The 25832-nt window shown below is 37.4% G+C and overlaps 1 protein-coding gene across 2 annotated transcripts in view; it reads left to right on the forward strand.

Moving 5' to 3' along the window:
* FNIP1 (folliculin interacting protein 1) overlaps positions 1–25832 on the forward strand; it is an 88679-nt gene that overhangs the window by 39108 nt on the left and 23739 nt on the right. The window contains exons 4-11 of one of the 2 annotated variants that reach the window (XM_049786710.1): positions 2710–2810; positions 2986–3060; positions 5745–5836; positions 11362–11445; positions 13194–13265; positions 16117–16252; positions 16946–17147; positions 21172–21257. In XM_049786710.1, coding sequence (XP_049642667.1) covers positions 2710–2810; positions 2986–3060; positions 5745–5836; positions 11362–11445; positions 13194–13265; positions 16117–16252; positions 16946–17147; positions 21172–21257 — 848 coding nt within the window. The remainder of the gene's footprint in view (positions 1–2709; positions 2811–2985; positions 3061–5744; positions 5837–11361; positions 11446–13193; positions 13266–16116; positions 16253–16945; positions 17148–21171; positions 21258–25832) is intronic. The other variant, XM_049786711.1, reaches the window with a different exon arrangement.

The following is a 25832-nucleotide window of genomic DNA, read 5'->3' on the forward strand; positions in this document are numbered from 1 at the left end:
TAGTCCTTACCCTCTCTGATTTTTTTTTTTTTTTTTTGGTGACTGTAAAGACAGATAATTAAGTAGTTTTTTATCAACATTTATGACTCTTTTCTTCCTTAGTTTCCAGTTCAGGTTGTTTTGGCTACCAGAATAATTTATTTTGTATCCTTTTAAATTGCAAAAATATTAAATAGAAAATAACATTGCATTTCTGGAACAATATGAAATTAAAATTTAGTTGTACATATTGTAGATAATGTACATTTGTTTGTTTGTTTGTTTGTTTGTTTTTTTGTTTTTGGGTCACACCCAGCAGTGCTCAGGGGTTACTCCTGGCTCTATGCTCAGAAATCGCCATGCCAGGCACGGGGAACCATATGGGATGCCAGGATTCGAACCACCGTTTTTCTGCATGAAAGGCAACCGCCTTACCTCCATGCTATCTCTTCGGCCCCAATATTATACATTTTTCTTTTTTTTCCCCTCCCCACATTTTTTTTTTTTTTTTTTGGTTTTTTTTTTTTTTTGGTTTTTGGGCCACACCCTGTGACGCTCAGGGGTTACTCCTGGCTATGCGCTCAGAAGTTGCTCCTGGCTTCTTGGGGGACCATATGGGACGCCGGGGGATCGAACCGCGGTCCGTCCTAGGCTAGCTGGGACGCCGGGGGATCGAACCGCGGTCCGTCCTAGGCTAGCAGGCAAGGCAGGCACCTTACCTCCAGCGCCACCGCCCGGCCCCCCCTCCCCACATTTTTATTTTTCAAAGGTAATGTGGATTTTCTTTTCAGATACAGAATTAAATAAGCTCATGGAATTATACATGAGATCAGTCTTTGGTTTCATACTAGACAAATGTCATTTGATGTGGATTTATCTCACATAAGCTTGCATGAATGACTTAAATACTTTGTATTTAGCAGGACCAAAGTAGAATCCCAAATTCTTCAATTATTTGTAATTAGATAACTGTGGGTTTTTTTGTTTGTCTTTTGGATCACACCTGCTGGTGCTCATGGGTTACTCTGGCTCTGCGCTCAGAAATTGCTCCTGCCAAACATGGGGGACCATATGGGATTCTGGGATTAGAACCACCACTCATTCTCGGTTGGCTGCGTGCAAGGCAAATGCCCTAACGCTGTGCTATCTCTTTGGCCCCTAAATTGTTCTAGTTTAAAGAAAAACTAAGGCAACTCTGCAACGTCTAAAGCAGGGACCTCAAACTCAATTTTCCTGGGGCCGCAGGAGGCAAAGTCGGGGTGATCCTTGAGTGTAAAGTCAGTAGTAAGCCTTGAACATTGGGGGGTGAGACCCAAACAACTAAAACAAAACAAAACAAAAGATTCCTCTAGGGCAGGGCCACAAAATGTTGTATGGAAGGCCACAAACGGCCCGCGGACCGCGAGTTTGAGACCCCTGGCTTAAAGTAACATCCTGTTCTCGGGTCCCACATTGAATCATTCAACCCAATTGGTCAAAATAACCAGGAGTGACCATTGGGCCCCTTGACCACCTTTGAGCAAACCATTCTTCTTATTACTCATACCCATTATTCTATAACTGTCTTCAGAGGCATCAGGGAAAAAGCTAAAAATAAAACCCGCATGTTTGGTCACTGTTTATATACTAGGGTATGTCTCTTCTCTATTTCTGCATTTTTTTGAAATCCAGTTTATTTAAGAGTCATAGTATGCCTAAGGGTGAAAACAAAAATGCTTTTTAAAGAATCCCTTGAAGATAGAAAGTGAGTTTCTATATTCAAAGGGATAAACTAATGATTGGAATAGCAATTTTTAGAACTACCTATTAAAATAAATGCCTTCAACACAATATTGGTCAATAAGATATAAAGTGAAGTAAATGAAGATGGTATATTAGGACCACAATGTAACAAGTATAAACTTGCTTAAGAGAAATAAAAGATGTGCTGTGAAGCTGTCTAGAATCATGCACATCATAATTAGAGGGCTTATCTGTAGACTATCTAATAAGACACTGTTCAGAGATTAGGCCAATTCACAACCTATACAGTTAAATAAGACATTTCATAATAAAGATGACCAAAATGACTACTTAAGATTGTAATAATGATTACTCACAAATTTCATTAAATCATATAAGGAAAATCAAGAATTGGGGAAAGTTTCCTAGACAAATGATAATAATTACAATGGCTACCAGGGGGAATGAGAAGTGAAAGGAGAAGAATGAGTAGAGGGCTACTTTTGGAATTGATGACTCTCATACTTCATTAGTGGCTAGAACTATAAAATAGAGAAATGATGAAATCAAGCTGAAGAATAGTCAGTGTGCAAGCACTTTAAAAATGCATCATATAGGGGCCAGAGAGATAGCACAGTGGTGTTTGCCTTGCAAGCAGCAGATCCAGGACCTAAGGTGGTCCTGGCAGTCACGGGGGACCATATGGGATGCTGGGATTCGATCCACCGTTAGTCCTGGGTTGGCTGCTTGCAAGACAAAAACGCCCTACTGCTGTCCTATTTGTCCGGCGCCTGACAAAGGAACTTTAAAGTGAATCAGTATTCAAAATATCATAAGCATCTTTTTCCAAGCTTGTTTTCTCTAGAGTATCTATCTTTCTATCATCCATCTATCCTTAGCTTTTTCCATTCTGGAGAAGCCTAAATTCTCTTTTGAACATGTAAAACAAAGCAAAATAGTCAAAAAGTTTTAAATTCTGTGCTCTTTAATGCTATGGTCTTCATTTAGGGTTCGTGGTGCTCTTCTGATGCTAGTATGCTTGGAGAGATGATGTTTGGCTCTGTAGCAATGAGCTACAAAGGTTCCACCTTAAAAATTCATCAGATCCGGTAAGTGATTTTTTTTTAAATTGTTCTTAATTTTTCTAGAATATTAAAATTATTGGAAGATTAGAAAATTTCTTATTTCACACAAAGTTAATGTTAGGCACTTAGTTTATCTTATTATAGTAATCTGTGACTTAGGAGCTTTATATATAGATTTAATATTTCTGTCTCTCCATAGGTCTCCTCCACAGCTTATGCTCAGCAAAGTTTTTACGGCACGGACAGGAAGCAGTATCTGTGGAAGTCTCAATACGTAAGTGGTTTTGGGTAAAGAGACAATTAATGGAGATGATCAAAGCAGGAACAAATTGGTTGCTTTCAGAATTCAAGTACAAGTTTTTTTTTGTTTTGGTTTTTTTTTTTTTTTTTGGTTTTTGGGCCACACTCGTTTGACGCTCAGGGGATACTCCTGGCTAAGCGCTCAGAAATTGCCCCTGGCTTGGGGGAACCATATGGGACACCGGGGGATCGAACCGCGGTCCGTTCCTTGGCTAGCGCTTACAAGGCAGACACCTTATCTCTAGCACCACCTTCCCGGCCCCTCAAGTACAAGTTTTAATTTCTTTTTACTACATTTCAATTTATGTCCCCCCATTTCCATCTCCCAGTTTTATTGAGACACAGGCTTCAATGCTAAACCTAGTGGTACAGTATTGTTCAGTCACTTATACTATGAGCTGCAGCTCTGATGCTCAGGGAAACAAATGGGGCAGGGGATTGAAACAGGGTCAGGTGTATCTGGTTTATTTGATCAGATTTTCTAGAAGATAGAAAGCAATAAATGAATACGTTATTTGTATTTCCCTAATTATGTTTAGTACTGTTTCACGTAACTGTTAGTCATTTATATGTTCATGGTGTTATTACTCTAGCCTCAAACTATTAATTCTTAAATTTGTTTTAGAAAGGAAGAGAGGGAAGGAATTTTTCAAAGATATCATGCATACTTAAAAAACTAGATGGATGAGGGTGGGGAAATTGGAGGTAGCTCCAAGGGTTGGAGCTCTGGTTTTGCCTGTGGGAGACTTGGTTCATTCCCTTATATCTTATCTAGTATGTTTTCTCAGTCATCACTGGGTGTGGTGCAAAAACAAGAAAACAAAACCCAAAAGGAGTGATAATACAGTGGATAGGGTGATTGCCTAGTACATGGTCAACTGCTTTTAATCCCTGGCACCCTATAGGCTCCCCTGAATCCTTTCAGGAGTGATCACTGAGCACAGAACCCAAAAACATAAGTGAAAGTTAATATTTAAGAGGGCTTATTTGTGGGGGGGCAGAGCGATGGCTCAGCGTTAAGGCATTGCCTTGCACGTGGCTGACTCAGGACGGACCATGGTTCGATCCCCCTGTGTCCCATATGGTTCCCCAAGCCAGGAGTGATTTCTGAGTGCATTGCCAGGAGTAACCCCTGAGCATCACCAGGTGCGCCCCCCCCCCCCCAAAGAAAAAAGAAGGACTTATTGGTTGGAGAAATAGAACAGAAGTAGGATGCTTGTCTTGCATGTAGCTGATTCAGGTTTAATACCCTGTATCAGATATTGTCCCCCAAGCACTGCCAGAAATGATATCTGAGCATAGAACCAGTAGTAAACCCTGAGCATTGCTGGGTATAACTCCAAACAAAATAAACCTGCAAACAAAAAATTTAGAGGGTTTATTAATATTAACATATAAATCAGAGATCCTACATTGTAATTCTCATTTTGGTTATAATCCCCTCAATTTCTTACTATTTCTAAATTCTAGTCCTAAAAGCTCAAGATTTGTATAGAACATAGTATTTGGGGGAGGGGGTTTGGGCCATACCTGGTGATGCTCAGGGGTTACTCCTGGCTCTGCGCTTAGAAATCACTCCTGGCTTGGGGGACCATATGGGATGCCGGGGAATCGAACCAGGGGATCACACTGCCGACAAGGTGCCTTGCCGCTTCATGCCACCACTCTAGCCCCAGAACATAAACATAGTATTTTTATTTTAAGATTAATGAAAATTTAAAAGTAATATGATTGTAGACTTAAAAAAAAAATATATATATATATATTTTTTTTTTTTTTTTGCTTCTATTTGGGCCATACCCTACTGTGCTCAGGCTTTAACTATTTACATCCTTTTTTTTCTCTGCATTCTGCACTGAGAAGATGAAAATATTTTCAGATTACAAGTATTTGGGGGAACTTTATAATTTGTTCACTTATTTTTTGGGGAAGCACACCTGATACTACTCTGGGCCTACTCTGGTTTCAAGCTCATTGGTCTTCTGGTAGTACTCAGGTGACCATGTATGGTTCCAGGGATGAACCTTAGTTGGCTGTGTGCAAGGCAAGTGCCTAACTGCTGTACTATCTTTATATATTTTTTTGTTTTGTTTTGGCCACACCCACCAGCACTCAATGTTTACTCCTCGCTTTGTGCTCAGAAGTTAACTTCTGGCAGCTCGGGGAACCCTATGGGATGCTAGGAATCCAAACCGGGTTGGCTGCATGCAAGGCAAATGCCCTACTTGCTGTGTTATCACTCAGGCCCCATGTACAATCGTTTTAATCCTGTGAACTTTGTATTTTAAATTAGATTCAATAAACATTGTAGAAGTCAGTGAGTAAGGTAGCACAGCTGAGTGTGGGCCCCCCAAAAGTCAGGTAGTGAATATTATCAGATTCATGAACAAGGCATTATGTTTTTTTGAGTCTTGCACTGTAGCATTAAAGCAACATATAAAATGTGTAAGTGAATGGATATGTCTTTTCTAATAGAACTATGTTTACAGAAACAGACTGCAGATTAGGTTTAACCTTCAGTTTTCCAACTCTTAGTTTAAATAGTTAATTTTAGTATGTATTAGGGAAAATTAAAAAATCTGGAATTTTATTGGAATATATGAAGCTAGTATTTAGAATATAAAATAAACTTCAGAATATTTTTCTTTTCCCTCTTAGGCTTCAGGACAGTCTTGAATTTATCAATCAGGATAACCATACATTAAAGGCTGATAATAACACGGTTATTAATGGACTACTTGGAAATATAGGTAAATGGTTCCTTTGGTTTTAATAGGTTTAAAAAGATTAGATCTATAACAAGGATTTAATTTTAATGTAGATCTGTGACCAAAGATACTCACAATAAAAGTTGAAATGTAATTTAAACTTATATAGGATTTGTTTTCAAAAACATGCTTTACAATTTGATCCACACTTATTTGGTGTCTGAGAAAGAACTGCTAAAGATAAGTATATTAAATAGAATTTTTACAAAATTTTATAGAGATACCACTATTGTTATAAAAGTCCTATTATGTCTCTTGAACATTTAGTTGGCATTACACTTTCTCCTTTCTTTTCTGTCAAAATAATAGTTTTAAAAATGCTTACTTCGGAGGAGGAGGCCAGGGAAGAGAGATGTTCATGTTTATAATCTATAACTTAAATGAGCTGATTTGATGTTTTAAAGAATTTTATGTTTTTAAATACTTATAGAATAGCAGACTTCTAAGTAGAATTGTCTGCTGCAACTAAAGGTCAACATTTTGAAGTTACAAACTGATTCTTAAATTTCTTATATTTCTACAAAGCTCAACTAAATTGTTGTGGATTATATATTCATTGCACAAAACAATTTGGTATCTCAGGAGAGTGGATAGCAATTAGAATAGGATGTTGTGAGAATATTTTTTTGAAATTTTAGTATGTGTTACATTTGTACGTAAGTTTTCTGCTTTGAGCAGCATATAATCTTTATTTTTTAATAACCTGTTTAGACGATTAAGCTTCTTTTGTAGGCTAGTTAAATATTGTTGTTATATATTTAAGTATTGTGTATTTTGTTTTGCAGTTTTTGATGGGGAGGAGGTTTGGGCCACTTTGGTGGTGCTTAGGTATTACTCCTTGGAGTGCTCATTGGATCATGTAATGTAGGAGATCATATTGTGGTCAGCTGCATGTTGGGGTAGTAACTTAATGCTCTGATTGAGCAAATGTATTTTGTAGGAAATCAAAGTGTTGCTTTTTTGTGTGTGTTTGTTTTTGGGCCACACTCTGCAGCACTCAGGTTACTCATGGCTCTGCGCTCAGTAATTACTCCTGGCAGACTTGGGGAACCATATTAGATGCCAGGGATCGAACCTAGGTTGGCTGTGTGCAAGGCAAATGCCCTACCTGCTGTGCTATCTCTCTAGCCCTGCTTTTTATAAAATTAACTTGATGGTTATTTCATTGATTTTAATAAAAGACTGTAAGGAAATAACCAATTAAAAATAAATTGATAATTTAACAGACATTTTATAAGTAGATTTGATTTATACTCTAGATGTCTTTTATTTCCTTTATGTTTCCAGTTAACCAACATGGCCAAGTTCCTATTATATGCAAAACAATCAGTGACATATTGATGGTATACTAGTGAACACAGTTCTTGACTTAATAGGTTTTTACTATATAAATTATATAATATTTATAGTATATACATTGTTGATTTTTGAACTGCAGTAAGATCAGGTTATATCAGAAATGAGGAACGGCTCCCCACTTTAATTTAGTCCTGAGGAGTCAGGGAATAATCTTGAAAAAATTAACAATATTTATATATACCTATGAAAAAGATCTTAAAGTGAAAAAGATGTGAATAAATCAGTGTGAGTAGGGTGCAGAATAGGAAATGAAAAGTAAAGAACTGATAGGAGCAGATCATGAAGGGGATCTGTCTGCTTTAGAGAGAAATTCAATTTAGATTATGATACTTGGGTGTTAGTTTGGTTCCTATACTTTTTTTCTTTTTAAAAAGAGCTTCCATGGTAGGATTAAATAATCAAGGATTAGGGAGTGTTTGTGTGAGACAAATTTGAGGACAATTGCAAAGGCCAAGAGAGTCTTCAGAGTGTAATTATAGGTTTCGCTTTGCAGTCCACAGAAGGTTTGACAAGGTCAGAGTTGACTGTCAGATGTAACCTGTTACTTTCCAAAAGAGCCTCCCTTAGTACCTATTTCATTCTGTCATTGGCTGGGATAACCTCTGGCTATATACAATTTGGCTATGGATTTTAGAACACAGCAGCTGAGTAGATAGTCAGTTTCTATAGCTGGATATCTTTTTAGAGCATTCTCAATATACCAAAAGGAAGTTTTCAGATTATAGAAAAATGATCAGATTCGTAAGTGCAAAAAAATAGCATAATTCATGTCAACAGTGGGACTGAACAAAGTTTGCTATTAGAAGACTGTGATGACAGTTGTTGAGAGGCTTATTAAGGGAAATAGAGTGGAGAGGATTTGGCTATTTGAAACATGAGTTGAGAACAAAGCTGAAATCAAAGATGATACTTGTAAGTGTGATTACATGGGTTTGGAGAGGAAAAGAAGAAATTGGACTTAATGATTTTTAGATGTAGGCATGTTGAATTAGAAGTGTTGTTGAACTTTTCAAATAAAGATACTCATTACACTGAGTATGTGAGACTTTGAGCTCCATTTCACATCACCAGCATAAAGAGATAGGCCTGAGGAGATAGGTCAAAAAGCTTTTCCTGACACATTTGGTTCCCTGAATACTTCCAGGAGTGAGCCTCAACCACTACCAGATGTAACCCAGCTGCTCACCCTTACACCCCACCCTCTACTCCAAGGAAAAGGAACCAGGAAAATAGATCAGAAGTCAGAAGTGCATGTCTTGCATGCACAAATATTCATGATGCTGTATTGCTACCCCCAAGTACTATTCTGTAGTCCTGGAGGCCCTGGCACCTATGAATATGAGACAATTGGAGTATCATTGAGGTTGCTCTCCATTATCAAAGAAAGGGAGATGGGGAAGGAGTAGGACAAGGAAGAGAAGGATTGACTTAAATAATAAATAGTCCCTTAATATTCTTCTCCCACAGAATTGAGGCTACCAAGTGTGGAGGGAGTGGCTGGTGTAGTATTCTATCCATAAAACATAATAAATAGTATGTTTTATAAATCTCATATTTATAAATCTCCCATTTCTATAAAAAATAAATTTTAAAGAAGATTTTTTTGTGTTCTTGAATTAACTGCTGTGATATAAAAACAAATGAATATATATTAACTTTGAAATAATAGGGTGATTTTTTTCTCACTTAGGTAAATTACAAAAGTATGTTACTTATTGATAATTCACTATACTTCCCACCACCACTGTTTTATGCATGTTTAATATCTCTTTGGGTGGAGCATACCTAATGTTGCTCATTATTTACTCCTAACTCTGCACTCAAGACTCATTCCTAGCAGCGATTGGGGTTCCATATGGAATGCTGGGGATTGAACCTGAGTTATGGGCATGCAAGGCAAACTCTACCCTTTGTACTCTCTACTTTCTGGTTCTAAATTCCTTTTTCTTTGGGTTCCATCTTCAATATCTCAAAGGAGCTCAACTGTCACAAGCTAATGGAATTGAGTATGCCTTATGTGTGACTGATCCTGGTAAGAACTCTAGAGTTCAGGGTGGCCAGATAATCCCTGGCACCACAGGACCTGAGCACCATTGTATCCTCAGGCCCTTGCATGGAACCATTGAGTCAAGTGAATGAAAATCTCTGGGAGGGCCTCCATACCTCATAAACACCATTTGGAAAAACCTCCCAAACTACAAATTAGAGTGTATGGGCACTAAGAGAAAAAAGTTTTAGGTGTAATATAACATAAATAACAAAGTAACATAAAAAATAGGGTAATATGAACTGCAGTAAGCAATAGGAAGACTAGAAAGACTTTTAGTGACTAACTTTAGCAGTTTCAATGAGGAAAACAGAAGTCAGAGTTTAGAAGAGAGTATTGTATTTGGGTTTTGGTCTCAGGATCCTTTAAATTGGAATTAATAAAGAAGCTTTGCTTATGTGGTCTATATTTGATATCATATTTAAAATTAAAATATGTTAAACATTTATATAGTAATTTATTTAAAAATTAAAACTAATCTAAGGATGTGACTAAGTTACAAGCATTTCTTGCATATATTAGACCTGGTTTTGATCACTGGCACAGTAAAAATATCACAAATAACTTCTTTCATGTCACCATAAATGTTTTCCAAGGCAAAAATCATTTAGTGAGAAAATAATTATTGTTTTACATTTTACAATTCTTTTTAATGTCTAAACATGGTTTGTTTTGCATATAGTTTCTTGTGTGTGTTGTTTGGAAAGTATGTAAGAGGAGAAAAGTTTTGACTTTTTAAATGATGGTAGAAAATCCTGTAAGAAGGATGAAGTTAGTATATTGATAATGGATGTTAATCAGTAACTTTGTATGCCTAAAATGTTAGTAACCAGTACTGTTTCAAATCATGATACCTCCATTTAAAACATAATGTTTCAAATAACTTTTTATTATTTGAGGAGAGGATGAAGAGCACTGAAGAATTTTTACTGCGTGAGACCATATTAGGCAGTTAAGTTGTAAATAGTGTTGCCTATAACCACTACTCAGGCCAGAGAAAGCAAGAATAGTTTGACTAAATTTGGAGGTAAGGTGATAGGAAATGGAGGCTTTCTGTGTGAAGTGTGTGAGTGTGTTGTGTTTGTGTACACACACGCACATGTATGCCTCTTAGTCTTTATCTGCCTACACAAAGTCATGGTGAGAGTAAGGAAGAAATTTAAAGAGAAATTTAAAATAAATGTGAAAATTGAAGAAAGATTAACAACAACAACAAAAATAACAAAAGGGTTGTTGCACATGCACTGTAATTACAGAAATTCTTGTACTAGAAAAAGCAAGTTGAAAAATAAGGTGTCTCTTTTCAAGTAAGAAATTCCTTGTTCTATCCTAATTTATACCACTTCCTGGCTGTTTAGGCCATTTTGATTATGCATAACTAAAAGGTAATCCAGCTTGCTTTCTTCCAGCTTCAATATTGCCCCTTTTCTATGCTCTGTCTGTGATATCCTCTACTAAAGGAGAATGAAGCAGCCTGTTCTCTTGGACTATCTTCGGAATCTGGTCCAGAAGGGCTGCATTGATATTCCTACTTTCATAGTGGCTGACCCTTGGTCTAGAAACTATGGTTTTTTTTCTATTTGTAATTTATCACTAGCTGAGAAATTTCCCTTTTGTATTTATTTTTCAATCTATCCTTTTCTGTATTGCTACTGTTTGATGTTGTGTTCTTTTTTTTTTTTTTAACTAAGTGTTTGGGTAATATTCTTCATATTAAGCAGATGTAGAATAATCTTAAATATGTTTTAAAGATAAACAGCTGGCAAACTTCAAATTATAAAACATCATTATATTTTTTTAATCTTTAAAAACCGTTTTAGATGAGACAATATTCAATACTAAAATAATTCTTACAGTATATAGGTGTTTTTATTACTATATACAGATTTATTAGTAGATTGGCATGAAATTGTATGTTTGAAATCATGACCAAATGAAAATCATCTTACATTAAAAATGATACCCAATTTGAATTTCATTTGATTTAAAAGTTTCTATATCTGTTGGTCTGTTCTTGTGCTACCTTGCTTACTTATTCCGGATGCATTGTGGCTTCTCTAACAGCCCTCTTTCATGTGTATTTTACGTTTTTGCCATGTAGGTCTTTCACAGTTCTGCAGCCCCAGGCGGGCATTCTCTGAACAGGGTCCGCTCCGCCTGATCAGGAGCGCCTCTTTCTTTGCAGGTTTGCGATGTGCTGTGTGGGTAGACTAGTTGGTGTGCCACAATGGCTAGAATCTGTAGTTAAGCTGTGGAAACAAGAGAGTAGATAAATGTAGTTGATATGAGTATTGTTATAAAAACATTAGTTAATAAGTCTAAAAATTTGATTACTTTCTATTGAATGTATTGTTAAGGTTTCCAGAAAACAGTATAATTGACCTTTTTTTGTTTTGTTTTGGAGCCACAACCAATAGTCGGGTTACTTCTGGCTCTGTGCTCAGAAATCGCTCCTGGCAGGCTTGGGGGAACCATATGGGATGCTGGGAATTGAGCACGGGACACTTGTAAGGCAAAATGCCCTACCCACTGTGCTATCGCTCCAGTCCCTGTAATTGCCATTTGCATAATTTTGTTGTTGTTGTTGTTTTGTTTTTGGGTCACACCTGGCAGTGCTCAGGGGTTACTCCTGACTCTGTACTCAGAAATTACTCCTGGCAGGCTCAGGGGACCATATGGTATGCCACGGATTGAATCCAGGTCTGTCCCTTGTCTTCCTTGTGTAAGGCAAGTGCCCTATTGCTATGCTATCGTTCTGGTCCCCCTATGCTATTGCTTCAGCCCCCTTCATGAAATTTTTATTTATTTTTATTCTATTATAGAGTTAAATTGTAGAATTTAAGCTAAAACTTAGTTTTAACATTTCCTATAATATCAATTGAAAATTCTAATCTGACACTATCTTGTTTCCATGGCTGCTAAGTAGCTTTTGTATCATAGTTCACCAATTACAGAAAATATCATATCTATGCTATTCTATAAGGATGATTTTTCTTAGAGCTAAGATTTAGATGAACAAGCACCATCATAGTGCTCGTTAAAGATACACATAACTTATTTGTACTTTTATCTTTTCTTTTTTGTTTCATTTATTTATTGTGGATTTTGGGTCACACCCGGCTTCGCTTAGGGATTACTCCTGGCTCTGCTCTCAAGAGATCGCTTCTGGCAGGCTTGGGGACCATATGGGATGCCGGGATTTGAACCATCATCCTTCTGCATGCAGGGCAAACGCCCTACCTCCATGCTATCTTTCCGGCCCTGATTTATTTGTACTTTTAAATTGATGCTTAAAGAATGTATTTGTACTTCAGTATCCAGGAATTTGCATATAGCTTCTTGTTTCAGTTAATATATATTTTCACTAAAATGATATAAAACAATACATATTTAATGTAGAAAATTGGGAGAAATACAAAACTGGATGAAAACATATTAACCACTTGCCAGACAAAAGTACTCTCCTTTTTTAAAGACATAAAATTAAGACACTTTTTTATTTTTATATTAAGTTTTGTGATCGAGAATTTTAACATATAAGCAGAATAACAATGAATCATAATATACTCATAACAGCCTCAGTTAACTACCACTTTTATTGTTTAATATTTGATTTTTATGTAATATATTGGAAATCTTTCCCTATATTATTTAATATTCATCTAAAATACTTTGGTCATCATTAAAATGATGATTAAAATAATCATTTATTTCTTTAGATTTTGTATCATAGATTTTTTTGTGTTTGTTACATGTCATATCTCCAGAAGCTTGTTCAACTGAGTAATAGCTCTTGGTGTTGGGTTTGTGCCCTGCTATGGAAAATTAAAGGAATGCAATGAAATGAGCATGATTTAGTTTATTTAAAAGGAGTATTGTAAACCCAAGTAGCAGTAATATATTTACAACTAACAGTTTTGTCTTGATTCACAGTTCATAGCAACCCAATGGACATGCCTGGAAGAGAACTGAATGAAGACAGAGACAGTGGCATAGCACGCTCTGGTAATACTAAATAGATATATTAATTGTATTGTGTTTTGTTTAATGACATTGTTAGCAGGTACTACTTTTTTTTTTATAGTTTTGCTTTATCATCCAATTTTATTTACATGGTTTGCTAATATTGCTATTTTATAGGAGGCTTGTAAAAATAGCAAATATTTTAAAAATATTATTTTATTTTTGAGTTTTGGGCCACATCTGGCAGCGCTCGGGATTACTCCTGGCTCTGTGCTCAGAAATAGCCCCTGGCAGGTTCGGGGGACCATCTGTGATGCCAGGGATCAAACCTGAGTTGTCTTAGGTTGGCAAGACAAACGCCGTACCGCTGTGCTATCATTCTGGCTCCTAAATTTCTTATGTTTACTTTTTACTGTGCTGAAAAATTATGGCCTGGATGTATGTACGTTGGTTTAAGCATAGTTGGTACAAGAATAAAAGTAATATCCAAGAGAATGCTTAAATACATAGTAGAAAAAATTCACTTACTTAACTTCTAATTGGAATTTAAAATTCTAAGTCACATTCTAGGAAAAACTTGGGCATTTATGAGCCAATATTATTTGTGTTTCTTTAAAATGTGAATTTTTTTTGGGGGGGGCTCACACCCAGCAGCGCTCAGGGCTGGCTCTATGCTCAGAAATCGCTCCAGGCAGGCTCAGGGGGGAGCATATGGGATGCCAGGATTTGAACCACCGACCTTCTGCATGCAAGACAAACAAACGCCTTACCTCCATGCTATCTCTCTGGCCCCGTGAATTGTTCTTAAATTTGTCTAAACAAATTTTATGTGTATAAGAGAAATGCCTCCTGCTTTGTTATCTATCTGGCCTCTTCTTATTCAAATAGGGAGGGATTTTGTTGTATTTTGGGCCAAACTTGGCATACTCAGGGTTTAGTTACTCCTGACTCTATGCTCAGGAATCACTCCTGGAGGTGCTCAGACTACTATATGGGATGTTGGAGACTGAACCCTGGTCAGCTACTTATGAGGCAAATATCCTATCCACTATGCTATCTCTCTGGCCCCACAAATAGGGTTATTATTAATAATAAGTTTATTTTTTAATAAAGCGATACCCTTAATAGAATACACTCTCAATCTTACATCATAAAAGCGTTTAATACTAATTGATAAAATATGGCCTTTTGTTTGCATGTTTGTTTTGGGCCACACTTGGTAATGCACAGGGGTTACTGCTGGCTATGTGCTCAGAAATCACTCCTTGCTTGGGGGACCATATGGGACGTCGGGGATCGAACCGATGTCCGTCCTGGGTCAGCCACGTGCAAGGCAAACATCCTACTGCTGTGCTATCGTGCTGGCCCCATAAAAATGTGGCTTTTCAAGAAAATAGTTTAAAATGGATTCATTGGTGGTAAAAATGCTTGGCACATTAAACTCTCTTTGATAGAGAGGGATGGACTTAGAATGATCGTAATCATTTGTGGAATATTAAAAAAAAAAGATAGTATGGTAGTAATATCCAAAGACATTAGAGACGGGGCCAGAGAGATAGCTTCGAGATAGGGCATTTGCCTTGCATGTAGAAGGATGGTGGTTCAAATCCCGACATCCCATATGGTCCCTGAGCCTGCCAGGAGTGATTTCTGAGCATAGAATAGAACCAGTAGTAACTTGAGTGCTGCCGGGTGTGACCCAAAAACAAACAAAAACAAAAACAAAAATAAAAAAAGACATTAGAGACAAGTGCCAATCAGGAGAACCAGCACCAGTCTATGGTAGGTAGAAAGCTTGCCACAAAGAATGGCAATAGTTAGGGCAGAGAAAGGACAATTATGGCAGTGATAGTTGGAATTGATCACGCTATAAGAACTGGGTGCCGAAAAGAGGAGGTAAAGTGATACGCATGATTAGCCCTTCAATAACAATATTGCAAACTATAGTGTGTGATGGGGGAAAGAGAGGAGAGAGAGGAGTGAAGAAACGAAAAACAGAAAATGTCTGCCACAGAGGTGGCCGAGGGGAGGGCCAGAGGGAAACAGGACATTAGTGGTGGGTAATGTGCACTGGTGCTGTATGTATGACTGAAACTTAAGTATGAACAATTTTGTAACTATCTCATGGTTACTCATATAAACAATTTATTTAAATAAACACTCTAGGAGACCAGAGCAGTAGCATAGTGGGTGGGGGACTTGTCTTGAATGTGGCTAACCAAGCCCGCCAGGATTGATTTCTGAGTGCAAAGCCAGGAGTACCCCAAGCACCGCCACGTGTGGCCCAAAATCCAAAATAAAACATGAATAAAAAAAAACAAAATCTTTTTTTGTCAGAGTTCAGACATCTTCATAATACTAATTTTACATCCTTTATCTAAATTTTATCTGACATTCTCCTTTTTAATACATGACTAAAATGCTTTTCTGTTTTTGATATATATAACCATATATAACCATCATCTTTTTTTTCCTGCTGTGTGGTCAGTGTACTTATCATTTTCATGGCTTGGTTTACATCTCTTTCGAGAAAAGAATGAGTCTCTGGAGCTGGCCCGGTGAGAATATCAATTTATTTTTTTAATAGGAAGTTTTGAGAAGAGGCTAGAGCAATAGCACAGCAGGTCGGGCTATTACCTTGCATGTGACTGACCCAGATTTGATCCCTGGTATTCCACATGGTCTCCTGACCCTGCTAGGAGTGATTTCTGATCTCAAAGCCAGGAGTAACCCCTGAGTGCTGCTGCGTGTAACTTTATCCCTTCCCCCATAAAGGAAAGTTTTGAATTGCATCAATAATTGAGGCACCACTCTTTTAAGTTTGCTAAAAGGAAATTTACATGGATGTTTAAATAACTTGTTCATTAACCTCCTTCTTATTCTGACTTGACAGCATCTCTGAGCAGCTTGCTTATTACTCCATTTCCTTCCCCAAATTCTTCACTTACCAGAAGTTGTGCTAGCAGCTACCAGAGGCGTTGGCGTCGAAGCCAAACAACAAGTTTGGAAAATGGGGTATTTCCTAGGTGGTAAGTTCTAATCTTCCAAATTAAAAATTTTGTAACCATTTAAACATCATGTTTCCCCTTTGTTATCTCTTTTGTGATCCCCTTTATTTTTCATCTGTTGTTTTACTTCTGTAATCAAAAGGAAATTAAATTAAATCCTAAGTCACTGAAGAGGTTATATCGAACTCATCTATAATTTTACAATATATTCATTTTGAGGATGATTATGTATTTTGATTGTATACTCTATTTTGTATATATAGGAGAGTTTCAATCAGTGATCAGAGGCCTGAGGGCCACTTATGGCTGCATTTTGCCAGTTGTGAGAGGGTGGTTCAATGATTGGCTTAGTGGTACTGGGAAAAACCAGGGTCATATCTGTTTATTCTCTTAGTTCCATATGATGATGAGCAGGGGCAGGTTTGAACGCAAGTCCGTGCACAGATAAGCCACCCTGGCCCCTTGATTAATTTATATTTTTGTTTTTAGTGACATAATTGAAAAATATTTCTAATCTCTTTATGTATTATAAAAATGCAAAAAAAAATATCCAGTAGATTTTCTTAGAAGAAATAAAAAGTTGATAGAAATTGTTAGATCTACTTGATAAGACAGCACAAGCTTTTCCTACATTTAGTAAGCAAGAAAAATTGTATTGTAATTTTAATGACTACTTTTATAATTTTTTTAATTGAAATAACATTTATTTTTAAGGTCTATAGAAGAAAGTTTTAATTTGTTAGATGAAAACTGTGGCCCAAATCCAGGAATTGTGAGGAAAAAGAAGATTGCTATTGGGGTAATCTTTTCATTATCCAAAGATGAAGATGAAAATAACAAATTTCATGAATTCTTTTTTTCACACTTTCCTCTTTTTGAAAGTCACATGAACAAATTAAAGAGTGCAATAGAACAGGTAATCATAATTATGCTGTGCTTTATTGTTACATTTTATTTCAATCTTATTCTTTTGATCAGCTTTATAAATATTGGTTGGTAGGAAAGAAATTGGGGAGGTTTGATTAGGTGTTCTGGATACCATACAATGCTGAGTATCAAATCCAGTATTTCCAGCATGCACTGCATGTACTCTAGACAAAAAGGACCTAAAATTTGGCAGGCACTATTCCAGTAGCTGAAGATAAGGAGCGAGCCCTGCCCTCATAGGTTAGCAAATAAATATTTTAGTAAATGTTTAAGATTCATTTAGATTAATGTTTAAAGTTGTAGGTCTTAACATTTGCTATGAAGAACAATAAAACAGGAAAAGAACTATAGAGAATGTTGGGTGAAAGAATTCTTGGGATTTGCAGCTGGAAATCCTTGAGTACTATTTGAGATGCCAGATATTGAACATGGGACTCTCACATGCATATTATGTATTCATTTCATTGAGCTATCTCTCTGCCTACTATTTTTGTCTTGTTTTGGATCATGTCCAATAGTATTCAGACTGACTCTGTATTCAGAAACTGTCCCCAGCAGGTGTCATTCCCATGCAGTGTCATAGATGAAAAACTCTCTTCTCCAACTTGCAGTGCATGTGCTTAGTCCATTGAACTCTCTTTGAAACTTGGTGTTCCTTATTCAGAAAGATGAAGAGCCAGAGAGGTAGTACAAGAGTTAAGGCACTTGTCCTATACCTGGCTGAACCCTCTTCATTTGGTCCTGAGCATTGAACTCTCTTTGAAACTTGGTGTTCCTTATTCAGAAAGATGAAGAGCCAGAGAGGTAGTACAAGGCTTAAGGTACCTGTCCTATACCTGGCTGAACCCTCTTAATTTGGTCCTAAGCATCTCTGAGAGTAACTTTTGAGTCCAGAGCTAGAAGTAGCCCTTAAACATCACCAGATATGAACTAAACTACCCTGCCCTATCCCCCCCCACCAAAAAAAAAAAGAAAGCTGGAAAACTATTAGAGGGTTTTGAATGTTACCTAGTACTTATTAGGATCACTCTTACTATGGTAGAGAATAGATTTCCAAAGGTGTAGATAAATGTTGGACCTTGAGAGATATTTTAACAGGGAGGAGAGCACTTATTTTGCACTCAGTCAACCCAGGTTCAATCTTTGGCATTTCATATGGTCCCCCAAGGTCAGCCATGAGTGATCCTTCAGTACAGAGCAAGAAATAAAATCTGAGCACAGCTGGTGGGTCCACAAAACAAAACAAAAGAATATTATGGTCCTAATTAGACTTGCAATAATTCAGATGAGAGATGGCAGATACTTGAACCAATTAAGTGATAAGACTGGTGAAAATACAGCTATTGAGTGTAGCTGATGAGTTTAATTAAAATTGAAAAGAAAGAGAACTAGTTATTTACATTTTTGAGACTCAGCCCAGTATTCCAAGTTTACTCCTGGCTCTATATTCATGAATTACTCCAGCAAGTGCTCAGGGTGCCAAAGTCAAACCCAGGATGGCTGAGTGCAAGGCTACTACTTTATCTGCTCCAGCCACAAAAGAGAATATATTGAATCAAGTTTTTTTTTTTTTGAATCAGGATTTTTTACTTGAACTCTAAGAAGGGTGGAATCGATAATATTAAAATGGAAAAGATCTAAGATGGATAGCTTTGGTGGAAGAATAAGAATAAAGGAAGTTAAGGGTTGCCTTCTGTGGGGCCGGAGCGGTGGTGCAGTTGGTAAGGTATCTGCCTTGCGTGCGCTAGCCTAGGAGAGACCACAGTTCAATTTCCTGCTGTCCCATATGGTCCCCCAAGCCAGGAGCAATTTCTGAGTGCATAGTTAGGAGTAACCCCTGAGTGTCAGTGGGTGTGGCCGAAAACCCAAAAAAAGGTTGCCATTTGGCTTTTGGACCACACACACTGGTACTCTTGCCTCTATACTCAGGAATCCCTCCTAGTGATGATGGGGGATTACATGAGATGCTGGGGATAGAACCTGAGTCAACTGCGTGCAAGGCAAGAAAGAGCCTTACCCACTGTACTCTCAGACCCTAATGGGACTTTTCATTTCTACAGCTGTTAATTATTTATAGTATTATTAATAAGTACTTGACCATTCGAAGGAATTTTCATCTATGGCCAGCTTTCAGAATGTTTATTTTAAGATGGAAGCTATGAATTTTGTTCATTAACATTTAAAAAATTACTTATTTGGGGACTGGAGTATACCGTGATGGATTGCATGAGGGAGGCCTGGATTTGATCCCAGCACTGTATGGTTCACTATGTACAACCTGGAGCAACCCCAGAGCACAGCCAGGGTTGTGGCTAAAATGCAAATAATTTTTTATTTTGTGATATATTCCCTTCTAAGTTTATAATTAAAAATCTTATTACTAGTGCCGGAGAGAGAGAGCAGCAGAAGGGTGTTTGCTTTGCGTATAGCAGATCCAGGATGATGGACAGTGGTTTGAATCCCAGCATCCCATATGGTCCTCTAGGAATGATTTCTGAGCGTAGAACCAGGAGAAACCCCTGAGCTCCACTGGGTGTGACCAAAAAACCAAACAAACAAAAATCTTGCTGTTAAAATCAAGAATGTGGCTTAATTTTAGCTAAATTTTTATAAATTGGGGTTTTGCCAGTAAAAATTTCACTTTACTCTATGAAACTTTTGGATACACTTGAACATAATTTATGCTCTTGAAATAGTCTGACATTTTCCTAAATAATATATTTTTTGTTTTGTTTTGGACTCTACCTGGCAGTGCTAAGTGATTACTCCTGGTTCTATTCTGGGATCACTCCTTGTGGGACTTGGAGGACCTGGACATGAAGTTCCAGGGATCAAACCTGGTTGGCAACATACAAGGCAAGCACCCTACTTGGCTGTGTTGGCTCCTGGTCCTCCTAAATAATTAATTTTTTTAAAAAATACATTTTAGTTACTTATAAGCAATATAGTTTAAAAATACTTCTTTATCTGAATACCCCACTTTTTTCCATAGCAGGGGTTCCCAAATTTATTTGGATTAACACCCTTTTCAGAAAAAAAATTGCTTTGTCCCCTTTCCCTGAAATCAATGATTTTAAGTGAATAAAGAAATAATCTTGGGGCTGGATTGATAACACAGTGGAGAAGGCATTTGCCTTGAAAATGGGTGGCTCTGGTTCAATCCCCGGTAGCCCATAAGGCCTTCCAGGAGTGATTCCTGAGTGCAGAGCCAAGCGTAAAACCTGAGCATCTCTGGGTGTGGCTCAACCCCTCACCCCAAATAAAATCACTCATCTTTTTCTTAAAAAGAAAAGAAAAGAATGCCTCCCTCATTTTTTCCTATGCCCCACAGGAATAGTATCATCCATTTGGGAATATTGAGTTTCTCAGTTTTTTGTGTAGTTTTGTTTAGGGATCATACCAGGCAGCGCTCAGGAGTTACTCCTGGCTCTTTGCTCAGAAATCACTCTTGGTAGGCACAGGGGAACCATATGGGATGCTGGAATTCAAACCACTGTTCGTCCGTCCTGGATCTGCTGCGTGCAAGGCAAATGCCCTACTGCTGTGCTGTCTCTCTGGCCCTTCAATTTATGTTTTTAAGAAAGCAAACACTATTAATAACTTGATATCATACAATAGACCATATTTGTAAGTAACAAGAACTATTAGCTGTAAAATATTGATAAGGTATTTCTTTGTATTATAAAAGTAACTGACGTAAGCATGATGAATATTGTCTTCTTTGGTTAGTCATTCTATGTGACTAAGAAGTTGTTAACATCAGTTTCTCTTGCGTTAGTATTTTATAGCTTGATAGTTATGGTAAGAAATTTGACATGTCAAAACCTAAAATTTTATTATAATCCTTAAAGACTGAAAGTGCACAAAAAATAGCCATTGTAAACATTTGTACTTTTCCAAAAATATATATTTCTATATTGAGTGATGGTAGTAATGAAAATATGTGACTTCTTTCACTTAGTCATATTTTTCCCCATGATTAACTAAGAGTTAACTATTTTATTGCTTTCAAGGCTATGAAAATGAGCCGAAGATCAGCTGATGCCAGTCAGAGGAGTTTGGCATATAATCGAATAGTTGATGCTCTAAATGAATTCAGGTACATATTTTCATCTTCAGCTTTGTATAATGTGGCTATTTGGCTTAAAATATTTAAAAAGGAGGGGGCCAGAGAGATGGCATGGAGGTAGGGATTTTGCTTTGCATGCAGAAGGATGATGGTTCGAATCCTGGCATCCCATATGGTCCCCTGAGCCTGCCAGGAGTGATTTCTGGTTATAGAGCCAGGAGTAACTACGGAGCACTGCTGGGTGTGACCCAAAAACCAAAATGCAAAAACAAATTTTTTTTAAAGGAATAATTTTTTCTTTAGCATACTCTAAATTTTATTTTAAAATTTTGTTTTATATTTAAATTTAGATATAATTTTGTATACCCTGAGTCATATTATTAAATATCAAGTACATTTGGAAGCTTATAATAGGTGATTTGTGTGTGTGTGTGTGTGTGTGTGTGTGTAATGTATGTGTGTGTGTGTTGTGCCATTAGATAAGCTGCCTGACCAGTAATGAGCATTGTTCCACAGAAATATACTTTTTTATTTAGGGCCACACCTTGCAATGCTCTAGACCAGTGATCGGCAACCTGCGGCTCGCAAGCCACATGTGGCTCTTTACACTTTTAATTTGGCTCTTCTGTGTGCTGGGCAGCCGCTCCAGGAGTCAGGACTCTGCTCCTAGCCTCTGTCAGTGCGCGTCCTGTGTGGCTTTCAAAATAAATTTCAATCGTGGTTTTGGCGAGATTTGGCTCAGTTGAAAAAAAAAAAGGTTGCCGACCACTGTTCTAGACTCCTGACTGCATTCAGAAGTCACTCGTGGTGGTGTTTAGGGGACCATATAAGATGCTGGGGGTGAATTCTGGTTGGCTATGTGCAAAGCAAGCTCTATATCTGCTAATAGATCCCTTCAACCATGTGCTTTGTCGTTTTTATAGCCTTTTGGGTATAGGATCTGATTGAATGCTATTTAATCAATGAGAATGATAAAAAATTTTTTTGAAAGACAATAATAAATGGTATATATTGTATAAACTTAATGTTATGGATAAGATAAGACACAACAAATAGTCTTCAGGGGCCGGTGAGGTGGTGCTAGAGGTAAGGTGTCTGCCTTGCAAGCGCTAGCCAAGGAAGGACCGTGGTTCGATCCCCTGGCATCGCATATGGTCCCCCCAAGCCAGGGGCAATTTCTGAGTGCTTAGCCAGGAGTAACCCCTGAGCATCAAACGGGTGTGGCCCCCCAAAAAACAAACAAACAAAAAAAAATAACCAGCTTTCTGTGTGCTTTTTCTGACACATCAAAACTTAATAGTTTCTAGAATTTCACTTTAATTATGGCAAGGGATTAATGTTGGGATCTACTGAAGAGGTTGATATGTGGGTAACTCAAAAAGATTTATATTTTCCTTCATCCTCTTGGACTTTCCTCATTTTGAAATAAAAGTACACAGGTCAAGTATCTGTTAGACTTGTGTTTTAATCCTGGCTCTCTCTTTGTACCCCAGAAGTACAAAGTTTGAGTGGCCTGACAAATACATCCGCAGATGAGTTTGAATAATAAGTCAGTGCTTTGCCTTCTTGTTTCAGATCTCATTTTGTAAACAAGTGTCCCTTTGGACATCTATTTAATATCACTTCTTAAAACTTTTTCTTAAGTTTTATTACTAAAAATGGCACATCATGCTCAAATGCTACCTGCTACTTATAAGTGCAGAATGCTATAATGTGCTTTTCAGAAAATAATACATTAAGGTAGCTTCATTCAGGCAAGGCATGAGTCATAGTGGTTTTAGCTTTAAATTCAGTGTTAATGAGAAAATAGTATGTTAAACAAGGTCTCTTTAAAGAAAGCACATAAAGCTATTTTATTTATTTATTTTGATTTTGGGCCACATCTGGTGACACTCAGGGGTTACTCCTGGCTATGCACTCAGAAATCGCTCCAGGCTTGGGGGACCATATGGGACACTGAGGTATCGAACCGAGGTCTGTCCCGGGTCAGCCATGTGCAAGGGAAATGCCCTACTACTATGCCATCGCTCCAGCCCCATATAAAGCTAGTTTATACAATAGAATGATGAAAATGTGATCAAGGGCTCACATGAACCTAATCCTGTCTTTCTCCTAACAGCAATTATTTATGATATTTATTTATAATATTTATATTATTTTTAAATATGAATTATTTACTAATTCAGTGTTTGTATAAACTTTATAGAAAGTTATTTTGATGAGAATTTATCATACTTAAAGTTAAGTGATTATTGAAATTAGCACTGTATGTTTTTAATGTATGTTATTGAAGTCAAATGACTGATGAATTTGGGGTAGTTGAGAAAAAGGAAGGAAGGAAATGATTCATTTGTATATGTAAGCCCAGAAACCTCAAAAAAAAGGGGAAACATAGTTAGTATTGTTGCCTGAAAAATTTGAATTCTGGCCCTGGAGAGATAGCATGGAGGTAAGGTGTTTGCCTTGCATGCATAAGGACAGTGGTTCGAATTCCGACATTCCATATGGTCCCCTGAGCCTGCTAGGAACGATATCTGAGCGTAGAGCCAGGAGTAACTCCTGAGCGTTGCCGGGTGTGACTCAAAAAACCAAAAACCAAAAAAAAAAAAAAAAAAAAGCCAAACCTTTAAAAAAAAACTTGAATTCTTGCTGTGGTCGGGGGTTGGGCCACACCCAGTGACTTTCAGGGGTTACTCCTGGCTATGTGCTTCGAAATTGGTCCTGGCTTGGGGACCATATGGGATGGCGGGGGATCAAACCGAGGTCCATCCTGGGTCGGCCATGTGCAAGGAAAATGCCCTGCCATTCTATTGTTCTGGCCCAATTCTTTTCATTATTATTTAGAGTAGACTTTGTGCATATAGAAGCTGACTAAGTCATGTACACAGTTCTTGTTCAATAAAAGAAAACTTTTATTTCCTTATAAAATAGATTTTTAGTCTCTCAGAACAGGCCATGAAAAATAAAGGGTCAGATGAGTGAAATACATTGGTAAATTATAATCATTAAGTGCTAGGAAAGTATTTTTCATTTGTTAATGATGACGTTTTATTGCATAATTATTTTGCCACTTTCATTCTTGATACACTTAGATCACAGTACACATTCTTTTTTTTTTTTTTGGTTTTTGGGCCATACCCGGTAACGCTCAGGGGTTACTCCTGGCTATGTGCTCAGAAGTTGCTCCTGGCTTGGGGGACCATATGGGACACCGGGGGATCGAACCGCGGTCCGTCCAAGGTTAGCACAGGCAAGGCAGGCACCTTACCTTTAGCGCCACCGCCCGGCCCCACAGTACACATTCTTAAACATTATAGCATTAAAGCTAATGTCCTCAGTAGACTCCTATACTAAAATTAGTGATTTGACTCTGGCCAATGAAATGGAATATTTAGTAGACATTAATATACTAAATACATTTAGTTAAATGTATTTGTCCATTCATTAATTGGCTTTATTATTTTTATTTATTTTTTTAAATTTTAATATATTTAAGCACTATGATTACAAACGTGTTTGTAGTTGGGTTTTTGTAAATAAAAAAACACTCCTCTTCACCAGTGCAACATTGCCACCACCAGTGCCCTCCATTTCCCTCCTCCCTCACTCCTTGCCTGTATTCGAGACAGGAATTCTATTTCTTTCACTCACTACCATTGTCATGATAGTTGTTAGTGTAGTTATTTCTCTAACTGAACTCATCACTCTTTGTGGTAAGCTTCATATTGTGGGCCGGTCCTTCCAGCCCTCATCTCTACTGTCTATATTATGACAATAATGTTTTTTATTTTTCTTAAAACCCATAGATGACTGAGACTATTTTGTGTCTATTTCCCTCTGACTTATTTCACTCAGTATAATAGTTTCCATGTTAACCATGTATAGGAAAATTTCATGACTTTATTTTTTCTGACGGCTGCATAGTATTCCACTGTGTATATGTACCACAGATTCTCAGCCACTCTTCTGTTGTCGGGCATCAGGGTTGTTTTCCAGATTCTGGCTATTGTAACTAGAGCTGCAGTGAATATAGGTGTGTAGAGGTATTTTTTGTGTTGTGTTTTTGTGTTTAGGGTATATCCCTAGAAGTGGTATAGCTGGATCATATTGGAGTTCCATTTCCAAACAAGTGGAAGCGGAGATAAACAAATAGGACTATATTAAGCTGAGAAGCTTCTTCACTTAGCACTTCAAAGGAAATAGTGATGAGGATACAAAGGCCACCCACAGAATGGGAGAAGCTGTTCACCTAATACCCATCATATAAGGGGCTAATATCGAAGATATACAGGGTACTGACAGAACTTAACAAGGAAAAAGAATCTAACTCCATCAAAAAATGCGGAGAAACAATGAACAGACACTTCCTCAAAGAAGAAATACAGATGGCCAAAAGGCACATAAAAGTGCTCCACATTATTAATCATCAGGGAGATGCAAATTAAAACAATAATAAGGTACCATCTCACACCACGCAGGGGTCTCAAACTCAATTTACCTGGGGGCCGCAGAAGGCAAATTTGGGATCCTTGAGTGCAAAGTCTGTAGTAAGCCTTGAACATTGGGGGTTGTGACCCAAACAACTAAAACAAAACAAAACAAAAA

This window comes from Suncus etruscus, chromosome 14, assembly GCF_024139225.1.
Source record: "Suncus etruscus isolate mSunEtr1 chromosome 14, mSunEtr1.pri.cur, whole genome shotgun sequence".
In the NCBI taxonomy this organism is placed as follows: domain Eukaryota; kingdom Metazoa; phylum Chordata; class Mammalia; order Eulipotyphla; family Soricidae; genus Suncus; species Suncus etruscus.